The following is an 18,421-nucleotide window of genomic DNA, read 5'->3' as shown; positions in this document are numbered from 1 at the left end:
CCTACTCCACACAGTCCTAACCACGCCCCCAGTTTTCCCTATTGGTTCCTATACCCTAACCCCACGTGGCCCTGGCCACTCCCTCGGGTTTCCCCTATTGGTTCCTGTACTCCTAACTCCGCCCCTGTACCTCCCCTGTACCCAGAGGTCACTGGGCCTGTGTGCTGTCCCTGCCCCTCTCTGTTTCCCTATAAAACCCCTTACCCTCCGCCATCTTGCTGTCTATGCTCCACGTGTGTCTATGCTCCACATGTGGCTGTGCATGTGAGGCCTTCGCCCTCGAGGCATCTCTGCCTCGGGGAGGTCGTTGGCCTCTGCTGCACCATGCGAATAAACATCTTCCATGGACACAACGCATAGACCTTCCTCGCCTCCTTTATCACCGCCGGTTGTGGAAGCAGACGGACCAGAGCTAGCCTTATGGCTCCCCGGCCGGTGAGAGCGCAGTGTCCAGCCCTGGGACAGAGGGTTTGGAGCACTGAGGCGCTGAACCGGGCTAGGTAGAGAAGCTCTAAGGTAAAGTCTGCTGTAACATCCTCCTAAACCGCAACACTTTGGGAACAAAAGGAATAGTAAGGGTTGTTGGATGTAGTAAATACAGTGGCTTCTTAGGCCTGACCAACGTAAACATTTGAAAAGTAAATACACAAAAAAACTTCCTTATCTGTAGGTCTCGTATAGACCCCATAGCATTCCTCAAGTAATAAACTAGAACAGTGCTCTGTATTGTACAGCATACTCAGTGATGATTCCCTCCCACCTGGCAGTGATAATTTTTTTTTCTTTACATGTAATTTATCGAATTAGTTTTTATATGTAAAAAATACACGTTTGTTGTAAATGTTTCGAACAAGTATATTTTTTCCTTCTGACATTGTGTACTATGAGTTACTTCTGAGACCCCAGCTACAAGTTTCATAGTTTTCATCAAAATTTTCATCAAAGTAAATTTTCATGCCATGCTCTTTTTTGATCAGTCTCCTAGTGGTATAGATTTGGAGCTGCTATACCTCCATGTAACTGGGTACGTAAATAAACATTTTTGCAAGATTGGATGCAGAACTTTTATTATCTTCAGGACAGTTTTCGTGGTGGATATGCAGTGGATGACTGGCTTTGAGTTTTCATTAGGCATTGTGTAAGTTTCTGTGCTCATATTGCAGAGGTATTTTCTATCCTGTTCCATGATTTTGCATACAGCACAATCAGCAGCAAGTGTTTTCATGGGGATAACTGGCTGGAATTAATTTTATGGCCATCAGTTGTTGCACTTCTTTGGGCAGACACATGGAATAAGAATTCTTATTGATCCTGAAGGGACTTGCACAGGGTTTGGAAGAGTTTCATGGATAATTTTGCTTCTTTTTTTTTTTTTTTTTCTTTTTTTTTTTTTTTTTTTGGTAGTTTAAAGGCTCTGAACTTTCTTTCATTTGCAAGAACTCTTGCATTACAGTATTCTGCAAACGTCAAACCCAAGGGAGTATGCTGCTTCATTATCAGTGAATTTTACTCCCATCAGTGCTCCCAATATCCCAATAGTTGGAAACATCAGGCAAGACTGAACACACGGCAGATTTGAAGATTGCAGGGGTTTTGGCAGTTTTTTCTCTTGTTTGCAAAGTATGAATGTGCAGTATAATTTTTGTCACTTTTAAGTTGATTTAATTTTCCCCTTTCTCTGGTGATCTTTGCTTAATACAGAGAGACAATGACATTGCTACAAAGAGATTTGATGCATACCGTCTTATAGTCTTGTTTTCTTTTGAGTAGGCAAATAAAAGATTTTTTTCTTCAGCTTTTGTGACCTGTGATTAAAGACTGAATGTTAGTGTTGCATCCTCTATATCCTACAATACTTTTTAATAATGTTATCTGGAAAATGTTAAAACATTATGTCAATCCTGCATAATTTATCTCTACCTTTGTGTGGTGCTTGTTAGTGGGCATAACCTGCAAATCCTGTCAAGCTGTTAATACCAGGCATTCTTTGTCCAGACTTACTGTACCAGTAATAGGAACAGATGGTTTAGGACTGCCTTAATCATAATTTTGTACCCTCCCTCACCTCAAAAATGCATTATTTATATATGCAATTAATTCATTGTGGCTAGTGACAGAAGAACAGTGTTTAGGTGCTTGTCATTACCACCCTAAAATTCATTCTCTGTTCAGTGCCTCCTGACAAATTCTGTGTTTCTTTGCTATGAATTATTTGATGAGTTCTTTAATAATTCCTTTCCACTTACACTGAAAACAAATTTGTTTAAAAATTGTTTTAAGAAATTCATTACATGCATTCATTGACAATGTTTCAGTGAGGGAAATTTTACATTCTTATGAAAAGGAACGTGTTGAGGATGGCTGAAGAGATACAAGTTGTAACTTCTGTCTGGCACAATTGCATTTGTGCTGCATGGAACCAAATTCAGCATTTTAGGTGAAGATTGCCCATGGGGTCACAAGCTCTTTTTACTTACTTGTTTCTGTAGACTCATGTGGAACTATATGTCACTTACTGAATGAAGCTTGGCCAGTCTTTGAGTAGTGTCATTTTTCTTTTTTTTAATGCTTATGGGGAAATTGATCACCAAGCTAAAAGAAGGTCTGCAGTTCCTTGTGTGGCTGTTTACCAAAAACAGGTTTGCAGGAACTCCTTTTCTTTCTAGAAAGATTAGTAGAGTTGATGGTGGAGGTGGCCTTTGATGGTGCAATTGTTTGCACCTCTCTTAAACTTCAGCTCCTCTCACATTCTTTGTAGTTTCTCAAATTGTAGCTTCATTTAATTTTCTATTCTCAAATTTCAGCTTTAAACTTTGGTTCCTAAAATTTCGATTGTACGATAAAATAAAACAAATGGTGTTGATAAATGTATGCTTTAGTGATCCAATGACATTGCATACTAAGATAAAAGTTTTTTAAAAATAACGTTTTAAAACTATCCTTTTTTTGGATTACAACAGGATGAAAGCAAAAGCATAAAAACTGTGTCCTGTGCAAAATCTTACATCTGAAGGCATAAGCTTTTACAGGGAGCTAAGCATTTTTTCCACATTTCTGATTCCAGTTTGGAATGGTTCTAATGGTAAATGGCCTATGTCAGTCTCTTAGCAGAGGACAAAACTTGCTTTTAATGATTTCACTTCTACCATTTTCTTATGGTTTTAATGCCATCTCCCTTATTTTTAACTATTCCTTTGAATGATAGTACCTGAAGGATGACTCCCAGTGTTCGTAATCAAGATAAATACTTGTTTCATTTTTTTTAAACATTGAAAGATAAATGCTTTCACTGTAACCTGAAACTGCTGAGTATATTAGGGTAATATTTGTTTTTAATTGTATTTATTGACTTGAATGCCAGTTAATGTAGCTCCTGTTACAAAAATTCACTGGGATCCATTCCATTTTCTGGATTGAAGTTAATGTAGAAGTTTTGCTGGAAACCAGACTTCAGCTGCTTCTGTATCCGCATGAGTATCGAAGCAAAAAAGCCTCCATCGCAATATTATTTAAATGCCTTAGTTCTTTGCTCTTCTCTTTTACTGGATAAAATGTCACTTTTGATAGTGAAGAATGCTGACCTGTCTTCAGTCTTTCTTCAGATGAATAGAAAGCCTTGCCTGCTGCTCTGTTCCAACAGTAGTTTAGTAACAGTGTTAGTTTTTACTGATTTTTTTCAATACTTAAAGGCTTTTCATTACTTCAGTCTCAAATGTATTTCAAAGTAGTAGTTGGCCTAAGTATCTGAAAAGGCTGCTCAACGATCTCAGGGATGGGAAACCAGTTTTTTGTCAGGATTGACACAAATGCTAATCCTAAGTACAAAAAAAACCCCAACAACAAAAAAAACCAAACAAAAACCCTTGAATTATTTCTTTACACTTTCTTATGAAAGTGACACAGGTTTTGGTTTCTAGGTTTTTGTCTTTTGCTTCTGATGACATCCAGAGGTAAGTCTCAGAGGAAAGATCCCATGGCTTTTTAGCTTACTAAAAGCTTGAGTCAGGCTATGGAAGCACATGTTTTTAAATCTATCATTTTGAAAACCTAACTGCATCAGAAATAGCAGATGAAATGCAACATTTCTCAGGTGTTTCTTTGGATCTTGTTAGGTGCCATAAATATTTTTAGATTAATTTGCTGATAAGTATCTGTACTTTATTTTAATGTGTTTTTTGTAAATAGCATTTACAACTCAACATTTTTTAACACATTATTGTAAAATCTTTCAAATTCAGTCCTTAGTTTTTACCATTCACATGCTCTTTAGAGATTGTTTTTTGTTTATGTATGAGTCTAGTAGTTGGAATTTGACTGTTACTTTTGGAGCTAGTGTTGTAGAATTGTTCCTGACATCCATTTATGACTTTGTTGCTTTCTTATTTGCCTAATTCTTTTCTTGAAGATAAAACATGAAGCTGTCAATTCTGGCTGCTGGTGTATTTGTGAAGAATGTGGTGTTGCTGTAGTCTTCTAGGTATTTAACTGAATTCCCTGATGTTTTGTTACACCTCGGAAATTGATCTTAGTGTTACAGCTCTTTGGAAGATACAGTAGAACCTGAGAATGTTTCCTTACTATTGCTGAGCAAGCAGAATTCCCACTGATCTCACTAACTTAAAGTAGGATAGTTTTGCCTCCTGGTCCTCCCAGGTTTTGATTTCTGGATTTATTCTTGTTTGTCAGTAATACCAATACAACCTCTGTAGTGTCCATCCTGTCTGCTCAGTGAGTAAAGCAGGGTTAATCCAACAAGGCCAATGAAAAGCCTGAGAGGAATGGGAAGGTACTTGGGAATTTGTATTTGCCTTTTAACTAGATTGTAGCTCTTAACTGGGCAGCTCAGTTACTCTGTGGGACAAGTCATTAATGTAGATGGTTTGTTTCACCTGTTTTCTCCAGTTATATTTTCCCACCACAAGCCCTGAATCTCAACTTTTCTGTAAATGAAGAAGTTGAGACCACTGACAGCATCATCATTAGAACATTCCAGGTAATTAGAAAACTGGTAACTGAGTTTGACTGGGTATAGAATTTCATGGAGTAATTAAGTCTTCCCTCAATCTATTTTCTGAAAACAAGCAACTGGAAAGACAGGGATTAACACAGGTATGTGTGTGGCCAGACAGTTTTAATGGACATAACCTTGGTGTCCATGAAGCCTGTACAACTTCTTGCCTCTCAGGAAAGAAGGTGGGAATTGTTAAGTTGTACTGCATACAGAACAAGATTACTTTCAAAGCGTCTCCATGCCTTTATAGTCTGATTATATTAGCCTTAAGCATATTATATTAACCTTTCTTCTTGCTCAGAGGTGCTGAACTTCATCTTTCACTGAAAAGAACTATTTATATTACACTGTGCCTCCTAATTCAGTCCTTTCTTCTGAAAGCTTACTGTTAACTGTAAAATGGTAAAATGTATTCTTGTATGAGCAGCTAGCCAGGTTTGTCATCAGTAACCTAAAATTTAGTAGCTGAAGAGCATGTAGTCAGATGCCAGGTAGTTGTATTGTTTAGTGGTCAGACTCAGCATGGGAGTTCCTTTAATCCTGGACTAATGCTGAGGAGCCCACACTCGGCTTCAAGAGCCTTCACGTGTAGCAAGGCCAGAGGAAAGGCAGGCGTGTGTTTTCCTTCTAGTAGTAGTGGAAAGGGTCATCTCGTCCATCTGTGAAGAGCATGAATGTTCTTTTGGATGAAAACTCTTTAAAATCCAGGAGCATTTCCCTATGGTGCACTTTCAGTTGCCTTTTACGTTTTCTCCTGCTTGTCTTTTAAGCTTGCTTTGAAGGCTCTTTTCCAAAACTGTTTTCAGTTTAATCTTTTTCATTTTAATTGCTCTAACAAATTGTTTTTTCTTCACACTGTCAGTGGTCCAAATATGTAGTTTAATTTTTAATGTAAATTCAGTGTATTCTGCAGATGACTTTTTGTCTCTAGACTCTTAGAGAAGACATAGGAGGTTTCTTCATTCTGACAGTTTATCAATAAATACAAAAATATTTATTTACTTTAAAAGGGGAGAAGTGTAATACTCCGTTATACATTTTTCTCTGTACATCTGTCTGCAGGGTCTTAAATTACACAACTAGAAAATGTACTGATACACTCGTAAGCCATCTGTTTTTCCAGTGTCATTGCAAGTCATAGTTTCCTTTCCACTTTTCAGTTTAGTGTCATGTTCTTACCAAAGCTGCTGATAAGTGAGATTTAGGATTAAAATTTTAGAACTCCCAAGTTTTTATTTGGATAATTTGATTTAATAAATAGAAGAAAAATCCTCCATGCTGCTGATGCAGAATGTGTTTTCAATAAGCATGTATTTTAGTATATATTTCTAAAAGTAAGTTTTATTGAAAGTCTTGTGAGAAGCCACAAGATGTGATTGATTAATTCATGCTCTGTAAAATATAAAATCTTCAGTCTTTGGGTCTGAATTGGTATGAGGATACTAGGAAGTACAGATCCTTAAATTGCAAGTTTGTATTATTTACTGTATGCTAATCATAGATATTTTTAATTTTTCAGAGGTATGTGATGGAAAAAATTGTCAAATATTTGTTTCCAACTTTCTTAATGAGTGGCAATTATGTATCTGAATACAGGAACGGCATCTTAATGCATCTCAACCCTGTCTCTGTTGAGCTACTAGCAGAGAAAAGAACCCAGTTCTCAGTGGCAAGAAGGAAAAAGGCCTATATTGTTTTGATTTCAATATATATATAGTTTTTTCAGAGGTTGCCCCGATTGGTCAGCCTGAGACCTCCCCCTAGGCCTGATTGCCAGGCCTGAGCTGTCCAAATCTTGGGACACTGTTTTAAAAAACATCTAAACTTTATCTTTGTTTATAAAACACAAAAAGAATTCTCATGGGAAAGACCTGTGCTAGCCACACAACCCTAAAAATGTATTGATGAATGTTGAAAAGGAAAATTCTGGGGGTTTATGCAAAATTGGTGATTATCAGTTAGTTACTGTGTTGCCATCTTGTTTACTAACCTATTTCCACACAATGGCAGTAATTTTTTCATATTTCCTTTTGCAGACAAGTGTCATAAAATCTCCTGATTTTAGGTGCAGTTAATGTAGTTTTTCTCCTCTTACTTTCACATGATGTTTCCTCCAGTATGGTTTTGTTTCAGTCCGTGGAAAACAAGCATTTCCTGTGATTGTTGCTTTCTCAACTACTGTGCCATTGTTAAAAATGAGTGCAGCTTGTGAGAGTGTTCAAGAATTTTGTAATTATATTTAGAGTCTGCAGGGTAGGAAAATTTTTTTAGTAGATGAACCTCAAAATTACAGATATTGTAAAGTAGTTTTTTTTCTCGGGTAAAAAAGGAAGAAACTAACTTGGGAAAGGGATGGAGAAGAATCAGGAAAGGAAATAGATACTCACAGGAAGTTGCAACTAATAGAATTCTTCACTGTGAATCACACTATAGCTTATTTCCTGGTAAGGCACCCATTCTTTCAAAAACCTGTGTTTAACGTTTGGTGACAGAAGTGGGATGTTCTCTGAAAATGTGGAGGTAAATGCATTCCCTTGCTTCTTTTAGAATACTTTCTTGTGCTTAGAAAATAAATTGTTTCAGCTTTGAAAGAGTTTTGTCTGTTCTTGATTCAAGAATAAATGCTGAATTGCATCAGCTGTTAAGGGGTAGAAGAAGTTATTATGGTATAGCATAGGTATTGTGAAACAGTGTCTCTGGTAGGTGACTGAAGAGTGCTTTAGTCTGTGGATAGTGAATAGAATAATTTATGTGGACAACTGTTAATTCAGTCTGTAATTTATTTTTCTTACAGTCACTTTTGTTTCAAAATTCAGAATTAAACTAGGCATTCTGCAAGACATAGACTGAAAAAGTGTCTGATGTAAGTTAGTGTTTTGTAAGGCCAGCATTCTGCCTTATCTAAGCTATTACCTTGATTCTTCTTTAGCCGTTAAATTAATGATAAATCACTGTCTTGTAGTAATGATGATTGGCGATTTTGCAATTTCTTAAAAACAGAAAATATTTCCCTTTGTTTTATATTCTCTGCATTCACAATTGTGTAACTACTAAAAGTGGAAGGTTCCCTGGTATGAAGGCAAAAACAATGCTATTATTTTTTGCTTCATTTCTTAGCTTCCTGGTACATGAGTACTATGGGTTAGCTGTCATATTCCATACTTGAAAATCCTCTCCTCTGAGGAATATCACTATTATGTCTCTTTGCCTGTCTCTCTGTTTTAACTGAATGAGTGATATAGTCAAATTTTTCTCCTTCAGTGTTGCCAAAATGTTTCTGTATAGCATTGATGAAAATAGGACACTAATTGTTATTCACTGTACTGTAAATGGGTAAATATCTGCTAAGCAAAGGACACTTTAGTAACTAAAGCTTTAAAAAGTCTTGGTTATTTTTGGAGCAGTGTATCTGGAAATTATTTAGCTAGATATAAATGTGCAATATCTGTATAATTGTAAATGTTTATAAAGAGGTGATGGCCTCATTTCTAAACAGGTTGATTTTGTTTGCTTTAGATAAACACATGTAGTAATATTACCCTTATATATGGTGATAATCAAATTCTTTGATTTTTGTCTTTTAATGAGTTGTGATGCATGTAAAATAAATCCTGCTGTTCTAGATGTAGTGTTTCTAATTATTTTTTTTAAATTCTGCTCTTCTCCAACAGGAAGGAACTGGAGACATTCAAAGGTAAAATTCCCTTTTTATTTTCTATTTAAATGTTTGTAAGTGTTGCAGTAATTCATGTATTAAATAAAACTAGGAAGGAACTGCTGCCCTTCTACATTTGACAAGGTTAGTTTTATGCTGACCCAGCAGGCTGTTTATTTTTCATTTTACCTGTTCTTGCTACTGTTTTCTTTGGAAGAGTCCTAAATGTAGGGAGAACACAGACACTCTGTTGTCTTATCTAGGCTTCAGAGATTCCCTTATCTAATTCAAGCCTTTCCCTTGGTGTTCAGTTTTGGAGGTTAAGGGCTTTGTCTCCAACTAATTAATGTCTTTCCTAGCATGAATATATTTTTGGCACATGTGGCAGGCTGTTACTCGTTAGATTTTTGTCTGGCTATTGCTAGGGAGTTTTCACAGTATAATGCTATCAGACAAATTTAATTTTTGTAGCTTAACTTGTTGGAGATACTCGATGATATATACAAATATTTGTCAAAAATATTTTGTAATGGCTGGAAACTCTATCGTGTATTACTGCTTTGTCTGTGGTACATAGATGGAACACAATCCCATTTTCTGTAAATCTTAAACTGGGGCTTACTCTGCCTACTGAGGTTAATGTTTGATCAGCTTGAGAATTGCTATTATCTTTTTTATCTTTTCCTTTGGATAGGATGTGACTGTGGGTTTCTGACTGGTATTTATGAGAATGAAGTCAAGTGCATTGACTTACGTCAATCAGTTGTCTCTTGAAATTGAAAGGAGGGATGGAAATTTCTATCAGCCGCATTCCTTTGCCTTTTCAGTTCATTACTCTCTCATCTTTATGTGATGCTACAAAAGGAAAATAACAGTTACAGTAATAGATAAGCAACACGGATTATGTAAAATGTCACTTTTTCTGTAATTTACCAAAACAACCCTTTGATTGATTGATTTGACAGCTTTCAACATAGAGCAACTCAATACAAAATGAAAGGTAATGCCAAGCTCCTTCTGATCCAAAGCAAGGCAGCTACTTTGCAGTACCTGGTGCTTGTGAGAACAGTGAATCCTGGTTTTTTGTTTGTATTGATTAGGTGTTTTAAGTGAGTTTCTGGAAGCCAGGAGGGTGGTTTCCAAAGTAATTTCTCTCTTGGCTTCTTTTTATTTTAATACAGACTTTAACCTTATTTGACAGTAAGTATTTTACAAAGACAATGATCTTGATGGAAGAGGAATGTGCTTTCTATGTGTTGACCTTGAAATTTATACCAAACTGATCAACTGGCTCTGTAATGGATACAGAGGCATACAGGTTTCCAGCACTGATTATGAAAACCTTGTCTTGGTAGCCAAGAGAAGGCTAGAGAAGCACAGAGTGACGAATTGTTGAAAATGGATATTAAACATCTGTCAGCCTAATTTGTGTGAGTTTTTGTACAGTGAACTGGTGGACAAGCTTGTACCTGACAGAAGAGAAGGGAGTAATAGCTAAGAAAATTTCAAGAATGGTCTTGTCAAGCAAGCCTAAGTTCTTTCTATAAGATGACTACAAGAAGGTTTAAAATAAACAATAGATTCAGTGTTTTGACTTTGGCAACAGCTTTCACTGTTTTGCCTGACATGTCCCAGGAAATTTGGATTAAACTACTAAAAATCGAGGTGCACAATTGATTGAAAATACATGCTTGGAGGAAATGTTCTTGGGTTTCTTGCTTACTAAGTTGTTCCTTCTAAGATCTCGGAATTTTTGTTGTCAGCTTGGGTTGTGAAGTAGAGGTATTCATTGTATTGGCTTCAGTCAGTCTTTTCCCAGCCTTTTGGACCTTACATTAATGTCTGAGTATCCAGCGTATCTTTCATCAGCTGAGTGGAAACAGGGAGACTAGAGATTCCTTGTTGTGAAGGATTCATTATGTAATGGCAGATGTTTCGGTTCTGTGGCAGCTTTGCCGGATTTAACTTTGGGCTCCTATTGAGTTTTCTGTTTTGAGCTGCTTCCAGGGCTCACTAGATTTTGGCAAAAATGATCTGTCACTTGGTTGGCTTTAGTTCCGGTTGATGAAGCACACTGAGATAACTCGGTGGATGTCCTTTGGAATCTTGTCACAGAGGAAGAAAAAGGCAGCAGCAAGGGCAGGCAGTGTGTCCTAATTTAGCAGCCTAACAATGTAATCTAAAAAGAAAAAAACATGGGAAAAGCTGGTTCCAACTGAAACACGTTAAGTACTGGAGTTAGATGGTTCTTTACATTTTTATGTTACATATATAGACTACATCCTCAACTAATCTATCTTTGCATAATCGTCCAGATTGGATTGTCTTCATCAACATTCTGTTCATTAAATACCCAGTGCAGGGTCTAGGAAAGAGCTGTTTAAAATGCCTATGTGTACACTTGCATCTTTTAATGCATTTGCACTTGAAATGTCTGTACATTAAAACCCGTTTCAATGGAAAAACCCGAAATGCCATTTTTTATAATAGTAACTTGTTATTTGTGAATTTGAATACCATATGCTAAAATGTAATAGCTTCCAGGATATAAGGATGGTAAATGTCTTGTATAAAACTATCTTTCATAAAGATACAAGATCATTCTATCCAAATATGCAAGAATTAAGCTACCACCAAAAAAATTCCTTCAATGTTTGCTAGAAGGGTTAAAAGAGAGTTGTATGCGTGTTTTTCAGTGTCCAAATGCAACTGTCACACTCAGCAGTGTGGAGTTCTTAAGCCTAGATCAGCATAGAAAGCAAGTTTTACTGTAATTAAGAAACTGAATGGTCTAGTCTGAGGTTCAAAATAGCAGAGCACTAGAAACTTGAATTCAGTGATGCATCCCATCAACTGCACAATGAATACAGAAAAAATGCTAATTACATGTTGGCACTGACCCTGAGAATGCAGGTGTGACTCACAAGGCCGATGGTAGCTTCACAGACCTCTCAGATCTGTTTTAAAACTTTACTTCCCTGGAATTTTGTGGATGTGTAAATATAAACAGATAGCCTGTAAACTTGTGAACTCTTCACATGTTTGTAGTCGTAAAAACATTGTAAGTGCCCTTGTACATACCTCGTATTTACTTATTTTAATATTGAAAGAAAATTGACCTTCACACAACTGAGAAACAGAATTGTTTCTGCTTTCATTTATGACTTCCTACTGTGTGTGCCAAGGTACAAAGTGGTAGTTCATTGACCTTTTAAGTATATTATTTGAGGATACCAGGTGTCATCCAGAAGGGGCTCTAACAAAGAATGTAAATATGCCTATTTGCAGTGTTGAAAAGTGCTGAGAATCACTGACCCTCTTGCTTGTTGATGTTACTACCTTTAAGGAGCATGAAATAAAAATATAATACTAATTTAAGAAATTATGGATTACTTTTGTATCTTTCAATGGTTTAGAATTTGTTCCTGCCATTTTCATGTTGGTAATGCAAATTGTACTTTATTTCATTGGGAGAAATAGATTTTACTTTCCTTGATTTTGCTTTAAGACTTATTTTTAGAGGGCCAGAAATTTTGTTTTGTTTTTTGCTGCACCCCTGTTTGTATAGGGGCAGGGCAAACCTTTCCAGTCTCTCTTCTTTCAACCACAAGGGTTTTCTATTGCCGAGTAACTTAAATTCATTATCACTTAATAATCTGTGATGCCTAGAAAGTGAACTTTATAAGCTTTCCTGCTTCTTTATGTTGAACATCTCTTTCTGAAGAAGGCAGGGAATGAGTGTGTGATGTCTTTGACACTGCTGCAGCACTGGCATTTGTGCACCTGAAGTGTGAGTGAACCAGGACAGAATATCTCAAAGGTTGTCTAGTTTCTTTTCTTTTTTTAGTAGTTTATCTTTCAGAGATCTGTATTGTGAATGATGATGGATTTATGAATGGAAACCTTGGTATGCCATATGGAGTAGTCTGCAAGTTTCTTCCTAGCATTCGCCAGTTTCAGTCTTTGGAGAACTGCTTGCAGGAGCTGGCTTATGCTCTGTGCTGTCCTGTCTTGGCTGAGACTTAGAGAGATGCTAAAAAACAGTGTTCTGTTGTGGATCTTGGCAATTTCTTGCAGTAGTAGAGTTTATTTTAGTTGATATTTGTTTGTGGTTTTGATTTTGGTATTTGATGGGTTGTGCTCTTGCATGGTTTAGAAAGAGTGTGTATCATTTTCATTTCACAGCTGAGAAACTGGAAATTAGATAGCACATATGTGGTTATTTGCTTCTGATACTTGAAACCTAGAGCATTTATGACTGCATTGAGATTTCAAATAATTCCATCATTCTTTTAGGCACATGGTACCATTTTTTAATTTATTTCTTTTTTGAGTTAACATTCCTTTAGTTCCAGAGCAGCCAGGATTGTGTAGTAAATAGTTACAGAATACTGTTAATCTCATTAGAAGATGGAAGAGTGGATCAGATAATGAGGTAGGTAATCAGCGGCGAGAGAGTAGGAAAAAAATTTAAAGTTTTAAAAGTAGTAGAATTACACAGTGGTAATCACATATGCTGTCAATTTTACTTCAGAAATAAAGTTTACTTCTACTTCATCCAAATGGGAACTGTATACATGATAGATTTTAAAATTGCCTGTAAAGTCCCTTTTTATTAAAAGTTTGCAATGGATGTCATGTTTTGAGTTCATTTCTGGAAAGAAAACTAAAGCACTGGAGGCTGTTTAGAGGTCAGCAACACATCACTTTTGGACAATGAAAGGTGGCAGCAACTTTGCAAGGGCAAATATGCACGTGGCTTTGGCTACTGAGTCATGCATATTTCTAAGCTTTAACAGGATTAGTTTCATTCAAGCTCAGGGAAACAGGTCATATGACCATTTTCAGCACTTCTATTTACAACACAACAAAATATGTTTTCAGCCTTTGGAATCAGAGGTCTCTCTCAAACAAGTCCTGATAAATTTTAAGAGCTTTATCAAAATACTCCTTGAGAAGGTGGCCTGTGAATTAAAGGGGTGGTTTTTTCTTGCTTTTGCCTTCAAGGTTAAATCATTGGGTCACATTTGATATGCAGATTTTTTTGTCATCCCTGTTCATACATCTAAGGCGCCGGTGTTGAAATTGCAGTTTTCCATTCCTTTTATCAGAAGCTTAAGTATGTTTATATCCAAACTTTAATTTCCTGACTTCCGCTGTTCCTTTTTTTAAGAGCCCACAATACTTGGAACAGTCTATTGACTCCATCTCTTTCTTCTCCATTTTTTGAAATCTACTTGCTTCAACAAATAGTACATCAAACTGATATTTTGTTCTTATAGTCAGGGATCCTCTTTATCATGCTGTATTCTGATGGCAGTCAAAAAACCCCACTTTTTCCTACTCTTCATATTGCCTTCCAGATGAGTGGGTAATATGCAGTGGAGGTCTTTACAGCTTATACATTCAATGATGTAGCTGTTCTCCCATTTGAGCTGCAATTTTGAGCACATAATCCTGTATGTTTCTTGTGAGCAAGAGTAAGTTGACACTGTGGTAGAAATTCATTCCAGCCACATGGAGCTCATGGTCCAAAGCTTAAGTGTTTAAACCTTGTAGCACAGACAACTCTTACTTTGTCATACCAGAAAACAGTTGTAAAAGAATTGCTTGATTCAGGTTTATATTCAGATTTCAGGAGTTTTCCTCATTATTTTGCTATGAGCTGAAAATATCCTGGTAGATTTCTAGTTAATACTGTGTTTTACTAGCTTCATTCCCATCCAGGCTATGGAAGGAGAACCCTGGATGTCCTGTGTTGTCTGTGACAAGAATTGACCAAGACTCTTATATATGATAACCTTCTCTAGAAAAGAGAAGGATTTGAGACTTTAGAACTTCTGGTCAAACACTGAGTGAAAGGCAGTTGAGTTTAACTACTTATGCATTTAATTATGAGACAGATGGAGAAGAAAACCAAATTCTATACCTCATACGTTCAAACCTTGAAGTTACCTTGCTTTTGATGTTGCTTCTGATGTCCTCAGGTTTACAGAATGTTGCATCTATTTAACTCTTGGGACTCATTTTTAAAGTTTCTAGGTCTGTATCTAGCTATTTGTGTCTTCTATTTTTGCTTCTTTTTTGTTTTCCTTGAAGAAGTTATGGCCCTAAAATCAAGCTTTTTAAAAAATAATGATTTTGTTTTAAAATCCTTTTAAATAGAGGAATTTGAAGAAGGTTCACTCTTGGCCTTTCACTGGTTTCAGTCCTTCCCACTAAATAATTTAATCTTTATACATCTGGGCAGATATTACCAGTACTGAAATGTATGTAAAAGCTTTCAAATGTACATTTCTGCAGCCCACAGGTGGATGGTGTTGAGTTGCACACTTCTGATTGTTTGGCTGGATTATCCAACTTAATGGCATACTTTGGGAGCTTGTTCTATATATGGATTCATACCCAAGAACTGTGGAAGTTTTCTGTTTTCTGGGATAATACACAAAAGCAATTGCTTGCTTCTTGCTGAACCTCTAAATATGACTTCTTTCTTAATTGGCAACACGTACTAAGCACTAGGTGCAGTTAAAAATGTATTAGCTGCCTTTGACAAAGGCAGCAAAACATTTTCTTGATTAAGTATTATTATTGGGAGTGAAGCAAACAACAATGGATAATATCTTGTGTATGCATTTATTTTGCAGATGACTGGAAATAAATTTGTTATCTGCTATGTTAATCAGCGTCAAACCTTCAGGACAGTATTTTCTCTACAAAAAGTAGAATTTACATTTCAATGGAAGAGGGAAATAAAGGGGGTTTTGGTGTATTTGAACTGTAGAAACAAAATTCTCTACAATTCTATCTTCAGTTACTACATCAGAAAGCCAATTTCCATTATGCTTTGCCTAGAGGAGGGCTGCATTGTCAGCTAACTTAATCATACAATGGTCTGGGCTGGATGGGACCTTAAAGATAACCTGTTCCAGCCGCCCTGCCATGGCTGGGGTGCCTCTCACTGGACCATGTTGCTCAGAGCCCCATCTAACCTGGCCTTGAACACTTCCAGGGATGGGGCATCCACAGCCTCTCTTGCCAACTTGTGCCAGTTCCTCACCACTCACTGAGTAAAGAATTTTTTCCTAACATCTAATCTAAACCTCCACTCTTTCATTTTAAGTCCATTGCCCCTTGTCCTGTTACTATCTACCCATTAAAAAAAAAATCCTTCTCCCTCCTGTTTTGATCCCCTTAAGTTACTGAAAGGCCACAATGTGAGGGCTGTTCAAAGCCTTCTCTTCTCCAGGCTGAATAACCCCAGCTCTTAATAATTTGCTGTGATGAGGAATTATTTTCCTTTTGCTCATTTTTATTAGTTTTCAACTGGTGAGGTAAAAACAGGGAATTTTTGGTAGTGTCAATACAGCCTTGGGTGTGTCTTAGTGAGAAAATGGCATTCATTACTAAGGTGCCTCTGTGTTGGAAAAAGGCCTGAATTTTCAAAGCTGTAAATAGGGAGTAGGTTCCTAAAGGAAGTCTCAAAAGCATGATATAAAGGTACCAGATTATTTATGGGCAAACTAGATACTTAGATTTCCTTGGAATAAATATTGTGTGCTCTTGTAACTTGGCTGATCAAAGTTTGGTTTTGTCACTTCTACCTCAAACCACTTCTGGTTTAATGCTTTAAATGCCTTGTTGTGGTTGTTGTTGTGTGTTTGGCTGTAATGTAAATGTTTATGTTCCAGATTTGATAGTGCAGTTTGTAGTCTCCATGCTCAACTAGATTTCACGATTTTATGTGGTTGCTGTCTCCTGAAAGTACTATTCATACAATGAATTAATATAACCCATAGAATGCTAATGTTACTGATACTTCTGAAACCTTGTGTTTATCAGGGTTTTTTAATGCTAATTCTGACTGCGTCAGAATGGAGAGCAGGAACACTCCTTTCTATTAAATTTTGCTCTGTCTACATAAATTTTTAGAGAATCTTGTGGGTTTTTTTTCATGAGTCACCCATATGCCCTCTCATCTTGTCTTTGCATTTTGAGGGGGCTGGTTTATCCTCCCAACAAATTTTAATAGTGATGCATTTATATAGTTTTCTCTTTTTTTCCTTGAATAATCTAGTATTGCACTAAGTCAAAAGCCCTTTCAGAGGTCAGATGTATCACAATAAATTTGGCATCATTGCAGCTTAAAATAAGATGCCTCATGGGTGTGCAGATTCAGTTCCTGTTGGGTGTGATGGAAGTTTACCCTGTGCTGGAGTCAGCCTTGCAGGATCCTGGTTTTGTGAGGAGTGGAGGAGGCCAGGGTAACAGCAGGGATTTTCTTCAGCCGTTGCCAGAGTGAATAGCAAACTGTGTAGATAATAGGAAACAATTTCATGGGAACATAAGTCCCGTCATACTCAGTTTATGTAGAAAATATTTAAAGGTGTAATATTTTAATTGTCTCTCATGCTTAAATGGCTGATGTGAAAAAAAGATAGAAGCCTGTTTTGTCTACAGCTCTAACTTGAATTCATCCTTTAATTATCAAAGTCCCGACTGAAGGCAGGATTATCTCATGATTATTATTATTCTTTTAATCTTCCACATAGATATTTTTGGTGTTATTTTCACCAGTTAAATGAGCTGAGTTTTGTAGGCCAAACATCTTGGTATTTTTTTTTAATGATGTTGATTGGAGAAGTATTTGTTATATAATTGCCTTTTGTCCTTACTCAGGATTTTGTCACAGAGATTTTTGTATAATTGTCACAGAGGAGGTTTTCAAAATGTGATCTTTTTAAGTAAAAGGAAGGAATTGCTATGGCTGTCCTGGTTTCTGGCAGCACTGTGCACCCTCCTGAACTGAAAAGGCAATGAGTGTCAGTGTTCCCAATTCTGAGGAATACCTTACAGTTTTTGAAACATAAATGTGCTGTTGTGTAACTGCAGCATCACCAGAGCCAAAGATTCTCAGTCATATGCTGCTGCTGTATTTTTTTTTCTCAACTGCATAACCTTTTTTTTTGTTTTTGATTAAAATGTAGCCTGGATATGTAATAGAGAAAATTCAGTTTCCAGTAGAGAATACTGTTCCTAATTTATTTAAAAATCACATCCAAGGCTTTTAATATTTTATGTGTGAAGTAAGAATAGTATGTAATCTGGTTTGTGCGGTATCTGAGTTAAGCCATATTAAGGAAAGGCACTTTGAGGGGAGAGCCTTGTGAGCATCGCCTAATAAAGAGAAGAATTCAAAACCCTTCTGTACCTTTTCCCTTGCTCCTGAATAATTTTCAGCTGCTTCCAGCTCTCTGCCAAATAAACACATGCTGTAGCTGCGTGTCATCAGATTATATCCCGCTGGGAAGATTTCCGTCTCCGCAGCACCCCTTGGCTCAGCAGCATGTGGTAGCTTCCCAAATACATGCCTGCATTTCTGGTGGAGCCCAGCTGCTGGGAGCTTGTGCTCAGGTTCTGGGGAGGCACTGAGTTGAAGTATCCATGTGTGTGCAGCTGCATCTGCGTGCGAGTGACCCATCGGAAACTGCCCGTCACGGTACCACTGCTTTGAAAGAGCAGCCTTCTGGCAAAGGTCTTTGTTCTGCATCAGTGAAGATGCACATCACTGGGGCTGCTTGGTAACTGGAGCTTTCACTTGACCAGTGCTGGGTTTCTTTTTACTTGCTTATTTCTTACTGCCATGTCATCTCCGGGAGGCACTGAGAATAATCAGAAGAATTCATGTAGGTGGAACTTCATTATCATCTTCGTTATTTGTCACCTTAACTTGCTAAGCTAATGTAAAATGCAAA

The 18,421-nt window shown here is 36.9% G+C and overlaps 1 protein-coding gene across 2 annotated transcripts in view; it reads left to right on the top strand.

The window, feature by feature from the left end:
- DTNBP1 (dystrobrevin binding protein 1) overlaps positions 1 to 18,421 on the top strand; it is a 64,325-nt gene that overhangs the window by 20,096 nt on the left and 25,808 nt on the right. For both annotated transcript variants that reach the window (XM_085051819.1, XM_085051818.1), the window contains exon 7: positions 8,683 to 8,705. In XM_085051819.1, the coding sequence (XP_084907945.1) occupies positions 8,683 to 8,705 (23 nt within the window). The remainder of the gene's footprint in view (positions 1 to 8,682; positions 8,706 to 18,421) is intronic.

The sequence above is a fragment of the Lichenostomus cassidix genome, chromosome 2 (genome assembly GCF_008360975.1).
Source record: "Lichenostomus cassidix isolate B80296 chromosome 2, HeHo_3.0, whole genome shotgun sequence".
Lineage (NCBI taxonomy): Eukaryota > Metazoa > Chordata > Aves > Passeriformes > Meliphagidae > Lichenostomus > Lichenostomus cassidix.
This window is presented reverse-complemented; position numbering and strand designations above follow the sequence as displayed.